At 47.3% G+C, this 23811-nt stretch overlaps 1 protein-coding gene across 2 annotated transcripts; it reads left to right on the top strand.

The window, feature by feature from the left end:
• Positions 1 to 655: 655 nt before the first annotated feature.
• tmem230b (transmembrane protein 230b) lies at positions 656 to 11345 on the top strand. 2 transcript variants are annotated; one of them, XM_085971010.1, is made up of 4 exons: positions 656 to 764; positions 5140 to 5256; positions 6573 to 6695; positions 8281 to 11345. In XM_085971010.1, the coding sequence occupies exons 2-4, from the start codon at positions 5158 to 5160 to the stop codon at positions 8419 to 8421; spliced, it is 363 nt and encodes a 120-aa protein (XP_085827136.1). In that variant the 5' UTR covers positions 656 to 764; positions 5140 to 5157; the 3' UTR covers positions 8422 to 11345. The 2 variants fall into 2 exon arrangements, with proteins under 2 accessions (XP_085827136.1, XP_085827137.1); XM_085971011.1 differs by having other exon boundaries at positions 724 to 830.
• The last annotated feature ends 12466 nt before the right edge of the window (positions 11346 to 23811 follow it).

Here is a 23811-nt window from a genome sequence, read left to right as displayed (position 1 = left end):
ATATGCTGCCCCAAAAAGCTGTAGAAGCTACATCATTACATAAATTTAAAACAGAAATAGACAGTTTCCTAGAAGTAAAGGGAATAAAGGGTTATGGGGAGCGGGCAGGAATTTGGACATGAGTCTAGGTTCGGATCGGTCATGGCCCTGTGGGTAGCGGAGCGGGCCCAGGGGCCGTGTAGCCTGATCCTGCTCCTATTTCGTGTGTCTAATTCTGTTAGATTCAGGAGATGGTTCTGTGATAGTGGATTGGCAGGATCAGATCAGCCATGATCTTATTGAATGGCGGAGCAGGCTCGAGGGGCCGATTGGCCTACTCCTGCTCCTATTTGTTATGTTCTGATGTTCTTATTGCTATCTGCGCAGAGATCTCGCAGGGTTGTGGGGCTGGAGGGGGTTACAGAGAGAGGGAGGGGGGCGAGGCCATGGAGGGATTTGGAAACAAGGATGGGAATCTCGTTGTACGTGTTTGTTTTTCGAAGCAATGATGAAAACAAAGTTTTTGCTGGTTCATTCTTTTAAGGTTGGGAAGGTAAATCTGACTTCTAGCAGCTGTGCTTTGTGCAAATTGATTTGTTTTCGTAATGTGAGAGGAAAAAAAACCCGAGCTATCTGTACTGACTTCTGCTGCTGGTGAGAGAAGGGGAGGGGGAGGAGTTGTTCGGGGCGGAACCAGGTTCTGCGGCTGTTAGCGCGGGGTCGGAAGCCGATGGGGACCGGACAGGAAGCGGGTGTTGACGGGGGAGGATGGAGGCGGTGCGCAGGTAGGAGAAGCCGCGGCTTTAGAGACGGCCGCAGGGACACTCGGGCAGCCCCCGGCCCGGCAGCGAGTGAGTGTGTTGGGGAAATGTCCGGTACAACCTGTCGGTAACCTGTGCGGGGGGGATGACCTCTGGGTTAAGGGGTGAGAGGTCATGGCTTCAAGCCCCTCTCCAGAGGACAAAAGTCCAGGCTGACCATTGAGTGCAGGCACTGGGGAGGGGCTGCAACCCCTTCATTGCTGCTTGTGGAGAGGCTGGGGTTGTTCTCATTGGAGCAGAGAGGAGACTTGATAGAGGTGTTAGAAACATAAAAGATAGGAGCAGGAGTAGGCCATTCGGCCCCTTGAGCCTGTTCTGCCATTTAATGAGATCATGGCTGATCATCCAAACTCAGTACCCTGTCCCTGCTTTCTCCCCATATCCCTTGATCCCTTTAGCCTTAAGAAATATATCTAACTCCTTCTTGAATATATTTAATGAATTGGCCTCAACTGCCTTGTGTGGTAGAGAATTCCACAGGTTCACCACTCTCTGGGTGAAGAAATTCCTCCTCATCTCTGTCCTAAATGGCTTACCCCTTATCCTTAGACTGTGACCCCTGGTTCTGGACTCCCCCGCCATCAGGAACATCCTTCCTGCATCTAGTCTGTCTAGTCCTGTTAGAATTTTATAAGTTTCAATGAGATCCCCTCTCATTCTTCTAAACTCCAGCGAATATAAGCCTAATCGACCCAATCTCTCCTCATACGTCATTCCTGCCATCCCAGCTATCAGTCTGGTGAATCTTCGCTACATTCTCTCCATGGCAAGAACATCCTTCCTCAGATAATGTGACTAAAACTGCACACAATACTCAAGGTGTGGTCTCACCAAGGCCCTGTACAACTGCAGCAAGACATCCTTGCTCCTGTACTCGAATCCTCTCGCTATGAAGGCCAACATACCATTTGCCGCCTTAACCGCCTGCTGCACCTGCATGCTTACCTTCAGCGACTGGTGCACAAGGACACCCAGGTCTCGTTGCACTTCCCCTTCTCCCAATTGATTGCTGTTCAGATAATAAGCTGCCTTCCTGTTTTTGCCACCGAAGTGGATAACCTCGCATTTGTGTTCCAAAATCATGAGGGGTCTGGGCAGAGTAGATAGAGAGAAACTGTTCCCATTGGCGGAAGGGTCGCGAACCAGAGGGCACAGATTCAAGGTGATTGGCAAAAGAACCAAAAGCGACACGAGGAAAAGAGGGGGGGTGGAGGCAGACTCAATCGCGGCTTTCAAAAAGGAATTGGATAAGTACCTGAAGGAGAAAGATTCACAGGGCTACGGGGCGAGGGGGACTAGTTGAAGTGCTCTTGCAGAGAGCTGGCATGGGCTCGATGGGCTGAATGGCCTCTTTCTGTGCTGTAACTGTTCCATGATTCTATGCTGTGTAAAATGGATCCTGCACCAGCACCCCCCACCCCCAAACAGATTGCAGAATTAAATCCATCTGCAGAAGCTTCAATTTTCCTTTCTTCTGCAGCAGATCTTTCTTTGTCCATATCTAATTGTGCATTTTGATAAGGGGTCGGCGCAGCTTGGCTGGCACCAGATAAAATGACTATGAGAGTTCCTGGATTAAGAACATAAGAAATAGGAGCAGGTGTAGGCCATACGGTCCCGCGAGCCTGCTCTGCCATTCAGTAAGATCATGGCTGATCTTTGACTTTAACTCCACTTTCCCGCCCGATCCCCATATCCCTTGATTCCCCTAGAGTCCAAAAATCTATCGATCTCAACCTTGAATATACTGAATGATTTTTGTAAGGGGCTGGGTTGGTTCAGTCATTTCCTTCAGGAACGGGAAACCTGCCCCCCTCATTACCCAGTCCGGTCTACAGGGCCACTCGAGTCCCACACTGTGTGATTGACTCAATAATGCCCTCAGGATAAGTAATAAACACTGCCTTGCCAACATCACCCACATCACAAGAACGAATCGTAAAATAAAAGTTCTTTTATGCAAAAGTCACTTTTTTTTAAAACTGGAACTGTTAAGTTAAAATATGAAAGAGAAAGGGGGGTTCATGTTTTGGTTAGGATTCTTCATCAAAACTGACAATTTTCCATTATTTGTAGTTTTCTTTGGAACTTGCACACTGCATTTTGATTCCAGTGCATTCTGTGTTTGCAAACAAGAGAGGTTCTGGTCATTACTTATTCACGAAATGGTGCCCCTCTTAAGGGTTTCATTGCATTGCTGCATCGTTGAACTTTTTCCAAATAAAGTATTAAAGATTGCAAAGGCGAAACACTGCGGATGCTGGAAATCTGAAATATAAACAGAAAATGCTGGAAATGCTCAGCAGGTCAGGCAGCATCTGTGGAGAGAGAAACAGAGTTAACGTTTCAGGTCGATGACCTTTCGTCAGAACTGGAACATTTTACAGATGTAAAAGGTTTTAAGCAAGTGGAGCGGCAGGGAAATTGGAGGGGGTGGTGGAGGAAAGAACAAAAGGGATCGTTGAACTCGATGTTGAATCCAGAAGGTTGTAAAGCATTCATCAATTTCAGATCGTAACCACTGCCCCCATTTTTTCGGGCAGCAGATGCTGGTAATGGTTCTGCTGTTCCCATTCACACCTCCTCTAGGTGCATCTTTTTCTTTGCTTGTCCCATTACCGCCCCCTTTTGCACCATCATCCCTTTTGTCATTTAATCTCTCTTGCCTTCCACCCTATTACAGATTCTTCCCCTCTTCTCTTTCCCCCCCCCCCCTTTCTCTGCCTCTTTTCTTGCTTAAAACCTGTTACATTTTCCAGTTCTGACGAAAGGTCAGCAACCTGAAACGTTAACTCTCTTTCTCTCCTGACAGATGCTGCCTGGCCTGCTGAGTATTTCCAGCATTTTCTGTTTATATTAAAGATTGCAAACTCCTTAAATGAATGGAGCAGGGGTTAATCAATAGTTGCTTTTTTTTCCAAAAGAACTGCTGGGTGTTATTGGAAATAAATGAGTCTTTACCTTTTGATCAGTGTCAGATTATCTGATGGATGACCTGGCCACACCTGACGATGCCACTTAATTTTTCCTCCTTCTGTTCTCTCCCTGCCACTCTGTTCCCTGGGTATAAGGGTGAGCTGCTAATCTGTTTCCTGACCTTTGCCGCTGTCGCTCTTCATCCGTCTTCGAAAAACACTTGAGTGTTGTCACTAGGCTTTCAGTATTGCGTAACGGTTGGCGTACAGAATTTTCAATCTATTTCCACTTGAGCTGTGAACAGCCCGCAGTAGAATTACAGATTCTATCCTTCCAGATGCCTGGAGGGACCATCTTGAGCTGCATGGCTCCAGAGCAAGGTACTGATGGGCACAGGCCTGCCACTTGAGGTGGGAGCAGTTTGTGGGGACTACTTAAGAGCATTGTGCTTCAGTAAGTTGTCGAACCTTAAAGTGCTTTGGCTAAAGTTGACAGACTCTTGTGAGTGAACCAGAAGATTTCTAGAAGAAATGATTGAGATTACCACCTAAAGCAAAAGTTTTGGGTAGGATCATTTAGCCACGCCTTCCAAACCTCCCACCAGGGTCCTTACTTGATTAAAGAACTAATAGCACCATGTCACCTTCACTAGTTGGAACTCATGCAGCCCTATTTAGAACTCTATCATGGAACTTACAAACTGTTTAGGAACCTTTGTGACCCAGCCACCCTGCTGCATTTTTTTTTTAAATAATTTTTTTTTGTAAATGCTGTAGTATGTCGTGAGGGGTGAAGTCGCTGAACCGCTGGTGCACCTCAATCCGGCCACGGTTGTGTGGCTCCCCTCCAGGAAGTGTTCTGACACCACTCCGGCTTCACACCTGCTGGAGTATAACTGTAAACCGAATGCTTAAAAAAAAAAAAACCCTCTCCAGCCAGGCTGCCTGGGAACGATTTAAACTTCATTTTCAATGTTTGCTCCTGTTCCGTTGGCTCTTTGCTGACATTAAACGTTTGGCTAGGATTTGGATGCCGGTGCGCTGTAGTGTGGGATGAGCAGTATAACTCCCACGCTGCTCTGTTCAGCCTAGGCAAGTATTGCCTCCCGGTGGATGAGGCTGGATTTATTCTGCATTCTCATGTGAACGTGAGGCAGCTGCCTGGAGCTGGGCTGGCCCCTTGGGATTTCAGTCGTCTTCTGAGTCTTAGTGCCAGTTTTGCTTGGGTGTTCATCAAAATCCACTTTTGCGTTGACACCCAAATGGCACTGTAAAAGCAGCCGAGCTTTTTAACCTGATTGCAGAGTGGAGTGATTAGATTCCAGTACACCCTTTCATGTGCTGCAGCTCTACGTATTTGCAAGTTTGTTGAAATCTCCTTGTACAGCCGTGGCAGATTAATTCTCTTGCTTATTTCGTTCTAGTTGTTGACGAGCTGTGTTATGATGCCTTCGCGTAACAACGCCGCTGCTGGGGTCTCCGGCAACAAAGTGAAATACTCAAAGCTTGCAGACAGTGACGAGGGTTACATTGACCTGCAGGTGAGTGCCCGACGACAGTGAGTCCCGCACACTGCGCATTGGAAGATGTCCTCGGGCTCCTTTTCCAATTCACAGTCTGGTAGCTGGTTAACGCTCATTTAAAGCTCTCTGATCATTGGCCAATTGACCTCAGTTGATAATTACACTGCCCAGTATCAGTCTGACCCATGCACATGAGGAATGCCCCAGGTTTGATACTTGGTTCATGGTTTTTTTTCAATTCGTTCCTGGGATGAGCATTTATTGCCCATCCCTAATTGCCCTCGAGAAGGTGGTGGTGAGCTGCCTTCTTGAACCGCTGCAGTCCGTGTGATGAAGGTGCTCCCACAGTGCGGTTCCATGCAGAGGGAGTTCCAGGATTTTGACCCAGCGACGATGAAGGAACGGTAATATATTTCCAAGTCAGGATTGTGTGTGACTTGGAGGGGAACTTGGAGGTGGTGGTGTTCCCATGCACCTGCTGCCCTTGTCCTTCTAGGTGGAAGAGGTCGCAGGTTTGGGAGGTGCTGTCAAAGTAGCCTTGGCGAGTTGCTGCAGTGCATCTTGTTAAGGTAGTTGATCTCGGCCAGGGCCGCAATTAGCCTGCGTGCCCCAGGGTTAAGAAAGAATCGGCCTTGGCTCCAGCTTGTTGCGCAGTGACCTCCTACTGTGAGTGGATATCAGGTTAGGAGAGGATTCGCCGTGTCTGTGAGGCCCTTGACCTGCACACTGGGCTCAGCTATGAATGGCCACTTGAAGCTTTTCACCTCTTCATTTCTGGCTAAAACTAAACCAACGTACCTAAGATCAAAAAGCAGTTGCAGAGCTCTATTCTGGGTTAGAGGGAACACAGAATCAACCTGTGAACCAATGTTCCCTCTAATTTTTGGGGGGCTGCACGGCCCATTCAAAATTCCGCACATGTGCAGTGTTTCCCTTTAAAAGCCGGTGAGGCGGGCTGCGTGGCCGCACAGCTTAAAGGGAACGTTGCTTTGAACCCCAGCAAGAATTAATGCCTTTACAAGAAGAGGGGAGAAACATGGATTGGAGAAGGGGAAGATAAAGATTTTAAAGGCAAAAACTGGGAGGCGGATGAAAGAAAGAAAAAGAAAGCGACTTGCATTTATCTAGTGCCTTTCACGACCTCGGGACGTCCCAAAGCGCTTTACAGCCAATGAGATAATTTTGAAGTGTAATGTTATTCCTTTGATGAAAATGTATGGTTTCGAAGGCACCAAGTAGTGAAGACGGGGGAGCTTTTCACGACTGGAGGATTTCTTGTCACCAGTTGTCTTGTCAAAAGATTTTTAGTCATTTTCTTCTCCTCTTCCCCGCAGTTTAAGAAAGCTCCTACAAAAGTTCCATACAAGGCAATTGCGCTCGCAACCATCTTGTTTCTGATTGGCTCGTTGCTGATTACCATTGGCACGCTGCTGCTGGCTGGGTACATCGACAGTTCGGTAAGTTGCACTCTGCTCCACGGCAGGTTTTCAACACCGTTCCCACTGAGGGAGCCGGGAGGCACGACTGGCTGTTCCATTAAAGATCGCTCTATCCCACCTTAACGTCACGAGCACCTTTGTAACATGTTCCATTTCCTATGCCCCCCATGTTTGGGGTAGAATTGCGAATCTAGTGCCTGATTAATGGCAGTTTTGTGTTGGCTCCCGGTTAAGCAACGCCTCAAATTTTAAAATTCTCATCCTTGTTTTCAAATCTCTCCATGGCCTCGCCCCTCCCTATCTCCGTAATCTCCTCCAGCCCCACAACCCTCCTGAGATATCTGCGTTCCTCTAATTCTGCCCTCTCGAGCATCCCTGATTTTTAATCGCTCCTCCATTGGTGGTCGTGCCTTCAGCTTCCCTTCGTAAACCTCTCTGCCTCTCTACCTCCCTTTCCTCCTTTAAGACAAGTTGGCACATTCTCCCCGTGTTTACGTGGGTTTCCTCCGGGTGCTCCGGTTTCCTCCCACAGTCCAAAGATGTGCGGGTTAGGTTGATTGGCCATGATAAAAATTGGCCCCTAGTGTTAGGGGGGATTAAATACGTGGGGTTACGGGGATAGGGCTTGGGTGGGATGGCTGTCGGTGTAGGGACCGGGTGCTAGGGTTTGGATGATCAGCCATGATCTCGTTGAATGGCGGAGCAGGCTCGAAGGGCCGAATGGCCTACTCCTGCTCCTATCTTCTATGTTTCTATGTATGTTTCTAAGACGCTCCTTAAAACCCATATGCCCTAATTTTAAAAAAAATTCGATCACGGAATGTGGGCATCGCTGGCAAGGCTGGCATTTATTGCCCATCCCTAATTGCCCTCGAGAAGGTGGTGGTGAGCTGCCGCCTTGAACCGCTGCAAACCGTTGCTTTGGTACAACTGAATGACTCGCTAGGCCATTTCAGAGGGGGCAGTTAAGAGTCAACCACGTTGCTGTGGGTCTGGAGTCACATACCGGCCAGACCGGGTAAGGGCGGCAGATTTCCTTCCCTAAAGGGCATTAATGAACCAGATGGGTTTTTACGACAATCCGACAGTTTCATGCTCACCATTACTGACACTAGCTTTTTATTCCAGATTTACTTAATTAACTGAATTTAAATTCCCCAGCTACCGTGGAGTGGGGTTTGAACTTGTGTCTCCAGGTCATCAGTCCAGGTCTCTGGATTACTAGTCCAGTAACATCACCACTATGCTACCGTTCCCCTTAATATCTCCTTTTGTGGCTCGGTGTCAAATTTTGTCTTCTAACGCTCCTGTGAAGTGTTTTACTACGTTAAAGGCGCTATATAAATACAAGTTGTTGTAAACCCATGCCCAATAGGAGCTGGATTGAGAGAGTCTAAATTCAATTCACCACATGGGGTCCGTAAAGCAAACAGGGAGAGACTTTCATTGCCATCGATACGGGCTGGATTTCAAGCCACACCCTACCAGTGAAAGGCCAATAGACAAGTCCGTCCCTGCTAATCCTCTATTCTACTGGACGACGTTTCTCACTTTTACCAAAAGAAACCAGTTGTTCCCTTTTTTTTTTCCCCCCCTCTTGCAGTACAGCGAAACGACCTGGCCAGTGCTGATCATCGGGATCCTGGTTTTCCTTCCTGGCTTTTACCACCTCCGGATTGCGTACTACGCCTCCAGGGGCTACAGAGGCTACTCCTACGATGACATCCCAGACTTTGATGACTGAAGACATTTCTCTTCCTCGGGCTGACTGCTGCAGGCAGTCTGCTCCGAGGCTGGCTGTAATGGACGGGCTAAGGGGACTCCCACTCCTAACGGGTGGATGGCACTGGACGGAATTCCAGCTGTATTACAATGATGCCGTTAACAATGGTCAGTTTCACTCCACGGCGAATCAAATGTATATTTCAGACCTTCAGGCCGATTCGGCTGTTTCCAAATGTCAGTATTGAAGGGGTTTTCAAAGTACTTCCCCTGTCTGTTTATAAACCGTGTTGATATAAATATGGCGATCGTGCACTGGTGTGTTTCCTTCAGATCAGGCAAGCTCCCAGCCCGAATCGAATCTTCGCCGTGCACCCCCCCCACCCCCCCCCCTCCCTCGGCAACCAACGCCACCAGCCCAGGACTCCCAGTCCCCTCCCCATCAGTGACAGCACACTGGCGCTACCCAAAGGCAAGGAGACCCAACATGATGTCTCCGAGGTGAGAAAATCCATAACAAAACCCATCAAGCTATATTTTTAGTAACCTGTTTCAAATAGATAGCACTTTGAATAAAAAGTATTGCTTCTAGACTGTCGTGCCTCCATTAACTAAGGGACGAGCTACATTTGAGCGTTGTGCCCCATGCTAGCCTGATCAGTTCTTTTTTGCTGTTAAGTCTCCGCATTATGCTCCACTGAATTGTCTTTTAAACACTATCGTTACATAAGGTGTAGCCCATCATTGACGTCGCAAACTTTTGAGAGACTTTTCTAAGATTTCAGTAGAGTGCTGTGCTGGGTAGGTGAAATTTTCATGCTGTGTCCACTTAAAACATAGAAGATAGGAGCAGGAGTAGGCCATTCGGCCCCTCAAGCCTGCTCCGCCATTTAATGCGATCATGGCTGATCATCCAAATTCCGTACCCTGTCCCTGCTTTCTCTCCATATCCCTTGATCCCTTTAGCCTTAAGAAATATATCCAACTCCTTGAATATATTTAATGATGGTAACTTCAATTTGCAACAGCAAGCAACAATACTAGGGGGGAAACGTTTTGTAAAACAAGATTCAAGATGCAAAAATGGAGGCCTCCACAACAGCAGGAACTATTGCAGGAAGCAAACTGCAACTAACTTGAATGCTTTTTCAAAAGTAAAAGGTACAAGTGTGAAAAGACCCTTCCGAACTTGAGCTGTGTCTGGAGGGAGCACAGTGAGCTGAATGACACTGGGGTGAAGTGCTGGTGAGCACACGAGCGGCGTCTCGCACAGCATTGAAGTGTGTCAGAATAGTGAAGTTTTTGATAGTGCATTGATACTGCTCCGCTGAATCTCCGGCCTCCTGGGCCAATATGGCTGATGAATGGGACAATGAGTTACGTTTACAGAGAAAACCCTCAAAATTAATGAGAAAAATGAATTGAAACGGGTGCTGCTTCTTTTAGTCGCCCTTTTACTGGGGTCTAGGTCTGAAGTTAAATATGAATGCCGGTGATGTCATTTTAGTCCATGTAACAGGGACTGTGCATCTGTGACTCAAGTAGACATACGTGTGAGAAACTGCCTGCACACGCCCAGTACTTACTCACACGCCTTCTATTCTGTAATGGAGGCTTGTTGACTTCATTTGAGGTTTTCAGTTAAAGCCATCTTTTACGTTGCGGAACCATATCCCTCAGAAGCGATTCTGTAATTGGGTTGGGTCGCACTGTCGCGGAATCGGCCCGTTTATACCGTGCCAGATTCACACTTGCGACTGTCGATCTGCCCCGGAGCCGCCTCCCATGTCGGGAGAGAGTCCGTACGGCCCAGCGATGGCAAAGCGCCGAGGGCTCAGTCTGGCTGCCCGCCTGGACCCGAGGTGGCAGACCCAACGCAAGTACGGCTGGCGGGAACCATCGAGCTTTGACACCCGCGCCTCTTTCTGTGAGAGAACATACGAACAATGACTGAGCGGTAAAGACCCTCTGCACCATCCGGTCTGTCCCTCACAATTGCGATACCTTGGTGTATCACAATATATTTACACTCTCCGCCCCATCCGAAACCATGTGATCTCCTGGGAGAGGCAAAAAAACATTAAAAAACCGGGCCAATTTGAGGGGAAAAAATTCTGGGAAATTCGTCTCCGATCCCTTTAGGCGATCGAAACTAGTCCAGGAGATCAGTCTGGCCCTGAATTCCCCGCAGTACCTGCCTTCTGTATGAGGTGATCTCCGCCCCAGCCAGAAACAGGTCCAGCTTTCCCTTGAAGGAATTCAGCGAATCAGCACCAAAGCAAAACCCAAGGAGGGTTTTGGCACCAGTGCAGGGCACTGGTGTCGGCTGGTTTACACAACAGGACTTCCTGGAGCTGCAACGCTCCAGTGTGAAGGGGGCACAAAACTGCACGTGCTGTGCTCAGTTTGGTCTTCGGGTCAGCTACTGTTCCATGCAGCATTTTTCTTATGTTAAAGAGGAACGCCAACAGGTGATGGGAGCTGGGGCTCATTCTGTTGCAAGATGACATTTCCTGATACGGAGCAATGCACAGGGGGATAGACCAGAAACCGAGCAGAGGTCAGCCTGAAGTGACTACCTTCTTGTTCGATTTGTCACTGATCCCTGTCCACACTCTTATCTTTCGTTCCATCAGCAATTTGTCTTGCTCTCCCTTTATGTTCCATCTCACTGCAGATCAACAGAGACTGACATTTGATAAGCCTCCCGGTGCTGCTGTCCTAATCCTAATGAATGGTGATCAGTAGTTTCCCTCTGTGTTAATCCAGTGTGCAGTGCAGTATTCCAAAAGAACCAAAACACGAGTGTGACCAATGACGCTGATTTCAGAAGTTTTCCATGAAAGGATTTCTTATCTTGGGCAAAAAAAAAATTATTTTAGTTCTTGCACATCGTGTGAACAGTGAAAGATAAACCAAATAAAATATCTAATGTCTGAATTCTCAGTGATATTTATGTGTATAATTTATTTCCCATCAAACGTCTTCTCTCCTTTGAAGGTGCAGACTCTTGCTAGCGTGCAGTTCCGTCAGCACCGGCAGGCCTCCAGTACCTGGCTGTTCTTCATGTGTGAGTCTGAGGTAATGAGGTTATTTTACTGAGGGGCGGGGGGATATGTGGGGTGGGGGGGGGGAGCACAGCTGAGTCTGAGCTGAGTTTTTGCCCTGGAGCGAGGATGGGAATTCGAGCTGATTTGGGCTTTTCCTAACTTGGGGCAAGGGAGTCCGATAATTGCACCCCTCTGCCAGTCAAATCATATATATGTAACATGTATCTGAGCCATATATGAGAGGTTATACCTGTACGAGGTGAACTCCGCCCCAGCCAGAAACTGGTCCAGCTCCCGCTTGAAGGAATTCAGCGAATCAGCACCCACCGCACCAAAGCAAAACCCAAGGAGGGTTTTGGGGCCAGTGAAGGGCACTGGAGTCGGCTGGTTTACACAACAGGACTTCCTCCAGCTGCAACGCTCCAGTGTGAAGGGGGCACAAAACTGCACGTGCTGTGCTCAGTTTGGTCTTCGGGTCGGCTACCGTTTCATGCAGCATTTTTCTTATGTTAAAGAGGAACGCCAACAGGTGATGGGAGCTGGGGCTCATTCTGTTGCAAGATTGAACAGGCTGGGGCTCTTTTTTTCCTAGAGAAAAGACTGTGGGGGGTGACCTGATAGAGGTCTTTTAAGATTATGAAAGAGTTTGATAGGGTAGACATGGAGAAGATGTTTCCACTTGCAGGCAGGACCAGAACTAGGGGCCATCAATATAAGATAGTCACTAATAAATCCAATGGGGAATTCAGGAGAAACTTCTTTACCCAGAGAGTGGTGAGAATGTGGAACTCGCTACCACAGGGAGTGGTTGAGGCGAATAGTATAGATGCATTTAAGGGGAAGCTAGATAAGCACATGAAGGAGAAGGGAATAGAAGGATATGTTGATGGGGTGAGATGAAGAAGGTGTAGGAGGAAGCTCGTGTGGAGCATAAACACCGGCACGGACCTTTCGGGCCTGTTTCTGTGCTGTGAATACCTTGTGTGTATATATAAAAGCTACTTTTCGAAGCGTAGTGACTTGTTATGCAGTGGCCTTTCTGCACCATAAACTTCCCACAAACACCAGTGAAATGAAGGGCTCGTTAATCTGTTTGTCTTGTTGGCATTGGGAGGGAAGAACATTCTCCAGGAGAACCCTTCAAGTGATCCTCCATTTTTTTTTGCCTTAACGTTAACAGATTTTGTTGGGCAAAGAACTCCCCCGCCCCCCCCACCACCTTTTATATTCCTACACTGAACGGTATTCACCAGTCGAGCTCCTGACAATGTTGCTTGTTGAAGCCCGAACTGCTGTGGCCTGAATCGGTGGAAGTGTGGGCTGGTGCTGCACTCCTCCTCAGGCCGAGTCATTTGGCCTTTCCCACTCGCGCAGGTCAGGCACCTCAACAGAGGGAGGGGGAAAACTGAAGAGAAAGTGATCTTGAGCCACCAAAAGAGGTTTCGCTTCAGGGGAACGTGGTTGACGAGCAGCTGCACAGTTCTCCCACTGTTAGTGCAGAGAGTGCAGCCGGTGACTGAATTGGAGACCCTTTTTTTGTGTGTGTGGGTTGCATCCGTTGTCACCACTCAGCCCGTTCCTTGTGGCTGCAAACTTTACTGCAAGTTTTCCGCACCGCCTTCCGAAGGGCCGACGGAGAAGGATGCCAGATATCTAAATCGGGGACTGGTGCGTCCGGCGAGCGCGGTAGCTCGGCTCCCCTCCGAGCAGGGAAACGTTTTGCGTGCAGGTACTTCAGGCTTCCGAGGCGTGGCTTTCTCCTAAAATGTTAACTGGACTTTTCTCAGATGGCGACAGGCCCGTTGTCGGCATCCAGTGTTGTTCGACATCTGTGTAGATCGTTCATGTCTTTTTCTTTGTAAGTGCACAAAAAAAAACTGTTAGCGCATCGCGCAGCTTCCCAAGGTTACGCCGGCGAAGACGGGCACGTGGGGGGGTTTCTGTGCTAGCACAAGTGGTCAGCAGGCCAAGCACTGGGAGCCAGGCTGAGCTGCAACCAGCCTCATCATTGCAGGATCACTCCAGCTTTGGCTGGGGTCGAAAACAGCCAATATAGGCAATGAAGTATTTGGAATAAATGATACAAAAAGATAAGAAGACGACATCCTATTTCTCCTGCAGGCGCTGCCTACATAGAAACATAGAAGATAGGAGCAGGAGTAGGCCATTCGGCCCCTCGAGCCTGCTCCGCCATTCAATGAGATCATGGCTGATCATCCAAATTCACTACCCTGTTCCTGCTTTCTCCCCATATCCCTTGATCCCTTTAGCCTTGAGAAATATATCTAACTCCTTCTTGAATATATTTAATGAATTGGCCTCCACTGCCTTCTGTGGTAGAGAATTCCACAGGTTCACCACTCTCTGGGTGAAGAAATTCCTCCTCATCTCAGTTCTAAATGGCTTACCCCTTATCCTTAGACTGTGACCCCTGGTTCTGGACTCCCCCGCCATCGGGAACATTCTTCCTGCATCCAGTCTGTCTAGTCCTGTTAGAATTTTATAAGTTTCAATGAGATCCCCTCTCATTCTTCTAAACTCCAGCGAGTATAAGCCCAATCGACCCAATCTCTCCTCATACGTCACCAATCTCTCCTCATACGTCAATTTGTCCCCAATCCTCGCCCAACGTCCTTCACACGTGCAATTTTCAGCCGGCGTCACTGGACAGCGATCAGTAGTGGGGACTCTGCCTGATTTCCCTCCCTCCGGCCGACCCCAGCCCTGGTTGCGATTAGCGGATTGAGCACAGCGCAGAGGATCGAACCTAGAATCCTGTCCTTGGTGTAGCTCACTCCACTTGTCCACTCTAAGACCGTCGGATGATCTACAGTGAGGATTCAAGCTAATGTCCTTTGCGGTCAGTTTACAGTTCTCTTAAAAACCCACGCCTCATTTTGTGTGTTCTATCTCATCCTCCCCATCTCCTCTCCTGAAGGAACTAATTTGTGTTGTGGTATGGATCCACAGACACTGACATCCCGTGAGTACCCCACTCAAGTAGCCTTTCTTTGTGAGCTTTGACAACTGTGATCTTTGGCGGGCTATTCACCCATAAGAGGCAGTACAATTGGATATGATTCTGTTCCCATCTGACATCCACGCACTACCACTTCTTAGCAGAAGTGGCTGAATAATGAGATTCTTGGCTGATTTCCCTCCCCCACCCCAACAACTCCTCCCTGGCCCAGGGGCACTAAGGTGGATTGTCCTGCTCCCGCTACAACAACAACTTGTATTTATATAGCACCTTTAACGCAGTAGAACATCCCAAGGTGCTTCACAGGAGCGTTATCAAACAAACTTTGACACCAAACCATATAAGGAGATACTAGGGCAGATAACCAAAGGCTTGGTCAAAGAGGTAGGTTTTAAGGAGTGTCCTTAAAGGAGGAGAGAGAGGCGGAGAGGTTTAGGAAGGGAATTCCAGAGCTTAGGGCCCAGGCAGCTGAAGGCACGGCCACCAATGGTGGACTGATTAAAACCGGGGATGCTCAAGACGTCAGAATTGGAGGAGCGCAGATATCCCGGAGGGTTGTAGGGCTGGAGGAGATTACAGAGACAGAGAGGGGCGAGCCCATGGAGGGATTTGAAAACAAGGATGAGAATTTTAAAATTGAGGCGTTTCTTAACCAGGAGCCAATGTAGGTCAGCGAGCACAGGGGTGATGAGTACTGGTGCTGAGATCTGCTGTCGCCACAGACTGTAGACCACACTTTCCTGGTCTGTAAGACCTATTAGTAGAGTGGGTGGTCAGAGGAGTGAATCCCAATTTTAAATGTTCGATATAAATATAATACAATGAAACTAGATAAAACATGTGCGTCCGCACACGTACCATGTCCTGTTTTATGTGGCAGGCGATACTGTTACTGATCTCAAACTGGATTCGGATCCATTGACTTTGCAGAAAAATAACGAGGTTCAGCAAGTGTAATGTGGACTTTGGCCGTGTTTGTGCAATTCATGCGGCTTTTATCTCATTAAGCGAAGTTCTGGATTAGATTTATTATTGATGTCAATGATGCAAACTGCACCTTAATCACCAGTAGAGGTTGGACAGAGAAAGCAGCCCTGTCTGGGGGCGAATCTGTAACTAGGCCTTGTAGGAAAACAAAGCTTAATCGTTTTTTTTTTGCACGGCAATTGGAGTGGACGAAGGCTTTAAAAATGTTTGTTGTTTTCCCTCTAATTTTCGCCCCCTCTCAGTAACTACTTGCATTTATATAAAACCATTAACGTTCAAGGTCTCCCAAGGCGCTTCACAAGTGGCAATAGGCAGGGCTGCAGAGGCTGAGCCGTGGAGCGAGAGGCTAGGAGGGCTGGCCAATCGGGTGGGCTTTGAAAAATGCTTCTAAAAGGAGAGAGAGGTGGAAGGTACAGGGGTTTAGGAAGGGAGTTCCAGAGAGTAGGGCCAGGGCGGATGAAAGGCGTCGCCACCAATATTGGGGCAGAAAGGGAGCGGAAGATGCAGAGCTGGAGGATTGAAGGGTGTGAGGTATGGTTGGGCAAGGCCACAGAAGCAGCATATGAGCAGGAGTCGGCCATATGGCCCCTCGAGCCTGCTCCGCCATTCAATAAGATCACGGCTGATCATCGACCTCAAGGATTTGAAGGCTCTCTTGGGTAGGTATTGATTCTTGCTGGAGTACAACTGCATGGGATGCAAAGCACCATCCGCTCCGCTGCCTGCCCTGCCCGTCACTGTCCTTCGTTTACAAGCTTAGACAGTGAATGACGATGGGCAGTTTGCTAACTGTATACAAGGAAAGAGAAGGCTCGGCCGATTATCCACAGGAATTGTTACATTCCAAGAGACTAAACTGGCATCTTTCTGAAAGGGTTACCTCCTTGGGCTAAGTCCAGTTCTCTTATATAATTATTATTATGCTCTTTAGTATTCCTTTTGCTTCTGTGTTTCCTTTTACTTGTAAATAAATCCTGAACAATAGTTTAGCCTGTAATAGCAATGGGAGATGTCTCACCATCTGAGGTGGTAGGAGATGGAGTGGCCATTCTATGTATTCTTCAGCAGCAATTTGCCATCAATCAGTACAGCACAGAAATGGGCCATTTGGCCCATCAAGGGCTGGACTCCAAGCATTACATTAAAAAAAAAAATTAGTTTATGGGATGTGGGCGTCGTTGGCAAGGCCAGCATTACTGCCCATCCCTAATTGCCCTTGAGAAGGTGGTGGTGAGCCGCCTTCTTGAACCGCTGCAGCCTGTGTGGTGAAGGTGCTTCCACAGTGCTGTTAGGGAGGGAGTTCCAGGATTTTGATCCAGCGACGATGAAGGATCAGTGATATACTTCTAAGTCAGGATGGTGTGTGACTTGATGGGGAACTTGGAGGTGGTGGTGTTTCCATGCACCTGCTGCCCTTGTCCTTCTCGGTGGAAGAGGTCGTGGCTGCCGAAGAAGCCTTGGCGAGTTGCTGCAGTGCATCTTGTAGACGGTGCACACTGCAGCCATGGTACGTTACGAGGAGAGATTACACAAACTAGGGTTGTAATCAACTTTCCCGCTAAGTGGCCGTGCAGCGACCTGGAGGTCTGGTGCAGGCTGCTCACCAGCCTTACAATGGAAATAACCGCATATGCGCAAAAAATTGAATGGGCAGCTCGCTAAAAAAAAGTACAGGAAACATTGGTTCAATGGGAATCGGGAAATCTCTTCACTGGCTGGAGTCATACCTAGCACAAAGGAGGGTGGTCGTTGGAGGTCAATCATCTCAGCCCCAGGACATCACTGCAGGAGTTCCTCAGGGCAGTGTCCTAGGCCCAACCATCTTCAGCTGTTTCATCAATGACCTGCCCTCCATCATAAGGTCAGAAGTGGGGATGTTCATTGATGACTGCACAGTGTTCAGTGCCATTCGCAACTCCTCAGATAATGAAGCAGTCCATGCCCACATGCAGCAAGACCTGGAAAACATTCAGGCTTGGGCTGATAAGTGGCAGGTAACATTCGCACCACACAAGTGCCAGGCAATGACTATCTCCAACAAGCGAGAGTCTAACCACTGCCCCTTGACATTCAACGGCATTACCATCACCGAATCCCGCACCATCAACATCCTAGGGGTCACCATTGACCAGAAACTTAACTGGACCAGCCACATAAATACTGTGGCAACAAGAGCAGGTCAGAGGCTAGGTATTCTGCGGCGAGTGTCTCACCTCCTGACTCCCCAAAGCCTTTCCACCATCTACAAGGCACAAGTAAGGAGTGTGTTGGAATACTCTCCACTTGCCTGGATGTGTGCAACTCCAACAACACTCAAGAAGCTCGACACCATCCAGGACAAAGCAGCCCGCTTGATTGGCACCCCATCCACCACCTTAAACATTCACTCCCTCCACCACCGCCGTACCGTGGCTGCAGTGTGTACCATCTACAAGATGCACTGCAGCAACTCGCCAAGGCTTCTTCGGCAGCACCTCCCAAACCCGCGACCTCTTCCACCTAGAAGGACAAGGGCAGCAGGCGCATGGGAACACCACCACCTCCAAGTTCCCCTCCAAGTCACACACCATCCTGACTTGGAAATATATCGTAGTTTCTTCATCGTCGCTGGGTCAAAATCCTGGAACTCCCTCCCTGACAGCACTGTGGGAGCACCTTCACCACACGGACTGCAGTGGTTCAAGAAGGTGGCTCACCACCACCTTCTCAAGGGCAATTATGGATGGGCAATAAATGCTGGCCTTGCCAAGCGATGCCCACATCCCAGGAACGAATAAAACATTTTTTTAGAAGGTTAAGGGGTTATTTGATCGAAGTTTTCAAGCTATTAAAGGTAACTGATAGGGTAGATAGAGACAAACTATTTCTGCTGGTTGGGGAGTCTCGGACTAAGGGGCAAAGTCTAAAAACTAGAGCCAGGCCTTTCAAGAGTGAAGTTGGGAAACACTTCTACACACAAAGGGTGGTAGAAGTATGGAACCCTCTTCCTCAAACAGCAATTGATGCTAGATCAATTGTTAATTTTAAATCTGAGATTGATAGATTTCTGTGAACCAAAGGTATTAAGGGATATGGGGCGAAGGCGGGTATATGGAGTTAGGTCGCAGATCAGCCATGATCATATTGAATGGCAGAACAGGCTTGAAGAGTTAAATGTCCTCCTCCTGTTCCTATGTTCCTATAAGTCTACACTGGTGTTATTTCCCCCACCAATTACCTAGTCTAATTGCACTCTCCTTGCTCACAATCCCTTTTATATACTGTTTTTACAGGCAAAAGTATTTATGGAATCTGCTTCAACACAGTCTACATTCTAATTACACTCTGTGTAAAAGACATTTTTCTAACCACCTCTTCAATTATTTTGGGATTAACTTAAACCCTTGCAACGTTGAAATAAGACCCAGAAGTAAAACTCAGAAATTCAGAAGGAAATGCCGAACAATAGCTTCAATGAAGAAAGCACAAGGGAAACTAGAACATAGGAATTGCGAGACGAAGAAAGACCGAGGTCCATCGAGTTCGCCTTCTCCCAATCCTGGTAGTCGCACGATGCAACGATAATGGAGTTCTTGACTAATCACAGCAATCAATCTCGATCAGTTAGTCTACAGCATGAGGCGAGGAAAACCCCCAGTGGTGGAGAGCTTTGGGAACCAGAGGTCCAAAGTCACCTGTTCCTCCCCAGCACGCCACACTCACCTCACGTCATGTCTCAAATTACTCAGAAACTGGATCCCAAAATAGTATTTTCTGAAAGAAATCTATCTCATTTGCATTTAAATGAATCAATACTAACTGCTTCCACCATCTCTGGGAGCCTGTTCCATAGATTTATTTCTCGCTCACTGAGGTAACGTTTCCGCAGTTTCGTTTTGAACTTATCCCCCTTCCAGTGCAGGCTGTGCTCTCTGGTTCTGCTGTTCTGGGTAAGGTGAATCAGCTTGTCGTGGTCTACATTATCTAGTCCCTTTAGAATCTTATAAACAGCAATCATATCACCTCTCAACCTTCTAATTCCATTGAGAACATGGCCAATTTACATAATCGCTCATAATCCAATCTCTGCGTCCCTTCAATCAATCTGAAATCAACATAAGGAAGAGCGCTGTGCAAGGGAGCGTAAGGGATGAATCTTAAAGGGTGAAGGGGGTTGATTAAAGCTCGGGGCAACTTAAGTACCAAGGTAAAGCTCCCTCGATGGTTCGGTTGGTAAAGACACCGACCAGTATGGGATCAGGCTATCATTTTACTGATTGTAATTCACAAGAACCAGTCTCCAGCTTTTCTACAAATCCATGATGGTCAGAGGGGACATTTTTCACTGTTGATTTATCTGACACACCATGACCTTCTAATTCAGCAATGCATTCCACAGTATAAACAGCATACCCTCCACGGTACTCCTGCAGACCGTCAGCGTATGAAGCAGCCTAACCTGATCTGCATAACACATGGACACGGCCTCACTTGAGGGCTTTTAGGTCATGTCAAGAAACTGAGAATGTTTCATATTTAACGAGCCCCCTGAGGGTATCATCTGTTCATATGCTGCGGTATCATTGAGATATTTCCTTATTTTGTTACCTGACAATTTTTCTTCCCTCCTGTTCTGAATGTACTACAGATCACCACAGTTATAGGGAATGGTAGCATAATGGTTATGTTTCTGGACTAGTAATCCAGAGGCCTGGTCTAATGATATCAGAAGACATGAGTTCTAAATCCCACCACAGCAACTGGGGAATTTAAATTCAGTTAATTAAATAAACCTGGAATAGAAAGCTAGTATCAGTAATGGCGACCCGTAAAACCCATCATTAATCTCCTTTAAGGAAGGAAATCTGCTGTCCTTACCCGGTCTGGCCTATATGTGACTCCAGACCCTCAGCAATGTGGTTGACTCTTAACTGCCCTCTACGGCTTAAGAAGCTCAAGGTTAATTAGGATTGGGCAATAAATGCTGGCCTTGCCAGTGACTCCCACAATCCCAGGAACAAATACATTTTTTTTTAGAAGGTTAAGGGGTTATTTGGTCGAAGTTTTCTAGATATTAAAGGTAACTGATAGAGTAGATAGAGAAAATACTATTTCCGCTGGTTGGGGAGTTTCAGACTAAGGGGCAGAGTGTAAAAATTAGAGCCAGACCTTTCAGGAGTGAAGTTAGGAAACACTTCTACACACAAAGGGTGGTAGAAGTTTGGAACTCTCTTCCGCAAATGGCAATTGATGCTCGATCAATTGTTAATTTTAAATCTGAGATTGATAGATTTCTGTTAACCAAAGGTATTAAGGGATGTGGGGCAAAGGCGGGTATGTGGAGTTAGGTCACAGATCCGCCATGATCTCATTGAATGACGGAACAGGCTCGAGGGGCTGAATGGCCTACTGCTGTTCCTATGTTCCACACAAAGACACACACACAGATCAGCCATGATCTCATTGAATGGTGAAACAGGCTTGAGGAACTAAATGGCCTACTCCTGTTCTTATGTTCCTATAAGTCTACACTGGTGTTATTTCCCCCACCAATTACCTAGTCTAATTGCACTCTCCTTGCTCCCTATCCCTTTTATATACTGTTTTTACAGGCAAAAGTATTTATGGAATCTGCTTCAACACAGTCTACATTCTAATTACCTTCTGTGTAAAACACATTTTTCTAACCACCTCTTCAATTAAGGATGGGCAATAAATGCTGGCCTTGCCAGTGATGCCCACATCCCGTGAATAATTTTTTTTTTAAATGTTCTCCCGGACCTCACCAGGTGTATGAGCCGAGATCGTGGTGTTGCCATGTTAGCTGATAGGAGTGGGCACCATAGCTGAGCCTCACCCTGACCTCACTTAACCTCCGAACACAAGCACTGACCAGGAAGACTTACTGGATACCAATCGGAAGTGGTGTTCCCCTCCCTCCCAACACCCACCCTTAGCTCAAGGAGCCGGAGCCATTTGTAATGTGTCTACTGCTACCCAGACCAAGATCAGCTTCAAACATACTACTCACTGACAAACGTCAGCATTCCTGTTGGGATCCCTCAGTGACAATGCTTCCTCCACAAGATTCCCTCCCTCAAGAAAACAGATCTTCTCACACTGAGCACCTCGATTGCGTCAGAAGCTAGCGTCCTCAGGAGAATTGTATGATTAAGAGTTATTAGAATAATGTAATTGGACCAAAGTATTAGCGGTTTCCTTCTCTTAGTGGGGGATTATTCCTCAAGGCTGCGGTGAATGATGTGATGTTTTTTTAAAATTCTGGTATAAAGAATAAAGTGGAAATTAAAACGCAAAGGGAAAATCGAGAGCTTCTGATCAGCTCAACATCACAGCCGAACAAATAAACCTGCCAGACCACTCGCTCCAGGCATCAGCAGATCCTGAGGGAATGAGGCACTGACATTTTCACCTTGTCTTAGAAGTTTTCAGCACAGAAAGAGGCCATTTGGCCCATCGTGTCTGTGCCGGCTCTTTGCGAGAGCTTTCTCCCCATAGCCTTGTACCTTTCTCTAAGTGAAATTAGTTATCCATTTTTCCCTTAAAAGATGCAATGGTCTCCGCCTCTACGCCTCCTTGTGACAAATCGTTCCATGATCTAACAACTCTGCATTTCTCCAAACCTCTCCTCACTCTCAATACCAGTTTCAAACCTCCTCGTATTCAAGAACTCATCAAACTACAGAGAATGTCAGTGTTTGACAGCTTCACAGAGCTGTCAAACGATGACAATTCATCTGTCAAAAATTTTTGACAGATGACATGTCATACGTTGACGTGCTCTGCAACCGACTTTCCCTTAATTGGCCTGCTGAACCCGCTGGGCGGGCTTAACAAGGTCATTCAAGGGAAAATAGCGCGGGTTGGCCAGAAGTCGATGGAGGTGGGACTGAAACCCGACAAGTGGGAGTCCCGCCTCCAAAAGCTCCCCATTGGCAAAATCCAGCCCAATGCTTCTATTTATGAAGTCCAGGATACCGTATGCTTTTTTAACCACTTTCTCAACCTGCCCTGCCACCTTCAACGATTTGTGCACATATACCCCCAGGTCTCTCTGTTCATGCACCCCCCCTTTAGGATTGTACCCTTTAGATTATATTGCCTCTCCTCATTCTTCCTACCAAAATGTATCACTTTGCACTTTTCTGCATTATTTTTCATCTGCCACGTGTCCGCCCATTCCACCAGCCTGTCTATGACTTCCAGAGGAAATAGTCCTTCCCAAATCACCATATCAAAAGCCTTCCATAATTTTTAAAACCTCTATTAAATCTCACTGCGAGCACTTGCCAAATGGAAGCTCGACACGTCCCCACAGGAGGAGAAAACAGATCCTATAGGGCTAATAGTCCTCCTGTAATGGGGTCCTTTCACTTGTTCTATTGAAGCTGGGATACCCTGCCTCCAAGCTGCATTTCTGTAACCTCCTTTTGCTGGAGAGCTAGAAAGGCAGAGGGAACTATGCTACATCTCAAGCTCAGTAAACATTCCACAGCTGGGTATCATATGTTTGGAGGCCGAGAGACACAAGGAGCAGTGAGTCTCCCAAGGGCCACTGCTGAAGGCAAGGCAGTACTGTGAGTATTGCTGATCGAACTATGCACCAGCTCTTCAATGCTGGTGAAACCACTTTTAGCCGCATTGAGTGGTCTCCTCTTGGTAAGATGTGGAGATGCCGGTGTTGGACTGGGGTGGACAAATGTAGGAAGTCACACAACACCAGGTTATAGTCCAACAGTTTTATTTGAAATCACAAGCTTTCGGAGCGCTGCTCCTTCGTCAGGTGAAGTGAAGAGAAGCATACAGGCACAGCATATATAGTCAGAGAAAACTGCCAGATGATTACAGGTAATCTTTCTAACTGCCTTTTATCACACCTCAGCAGAGAGATAATCACAGCAATCAAAGGTGTGAATGGTGTCCAAACAGGTCAGTCAGTTTGGACACCATTCACACCTTTGATTGCTGTGATTATCTTTCTGCCGAGGTGTGATAAAGGGCAGTTAGAAAGATTACCTGTAATCATCTGGCAGTTTTCTCTGACTATATATGCTGTGCCTGTATGCTTCTCTTCACTTCACCTGACGAAGGAGCAGCACTCCGAAAGCTTGTGATTTCAAATAAAACTGTTGGACTATAACCTGGTGGTGTGTGACTTCCTACATTTGTCCTCTTGGTAAGAACAGCTGTCCATTGGACTTGTTCTATGTGGTTATTTGAACTTAGACTGTGACCTAAATTGAAGAATTTTGGAGAAGATTCTGAATCTTCATTTGGTGCAGAAAACAATAACCACATATACTTCATCAGGAGGCCATCCTTCCGGCATGGAGGCTCGCGTGTTTTCCAAGTATAAATGTTGGAGAACCGGGCTCAAAGGTTAGGGTGCCTGATT

Source organism: Somniosus microcephalus, chromosome 30, assembly GCF_052327205.1.
Source record: "Somniosus microcephalus isolate GS21.2 chromosome 30, FLI_Smic_1.0, whole genome shotgun sequence".
Classification (NCBI taxonomy): domain Eukaryota; kingdom Metazoa; phylum Chordata; class Chondrichthyes; order Squaliformes; family Somniosidae; genus Somniosus; species Somniosus microcephalus.
The sequence above is the reverse complement of the archived record's forward strand: the minus strand, read 5'-3'. Positions and strand labels throughout refer to the sequence as shown.

What these genes read in the sequence shown, in the direction of transcription:
- tmem230b (XM_085971010.1), top strand. Translation starts at nt 5,158, where the DNA reads ATGATGCCTTCGCGTAACAACGCCGCTGCTGGGGTCTCCGGCAACAAA. An exon ending in AGGGTTACATTGACCTGCAG is followed by an intron (nt 5,257 to 6,572) that starts GTGAGTGCCCGA and finishes TCTTCCCCGCAG; the next exon opens with TTTAAGAAAGCTCCTACAAA. An exon ending in CTGGGTACATCGACAGTTCG is followed by an intron (nt 6,696 to 8,280) that starts GTAAGTTGCACT and finishes CCCCTCTTGCAG; the next exon opens with TACAGCGAAACGACCTGGCC.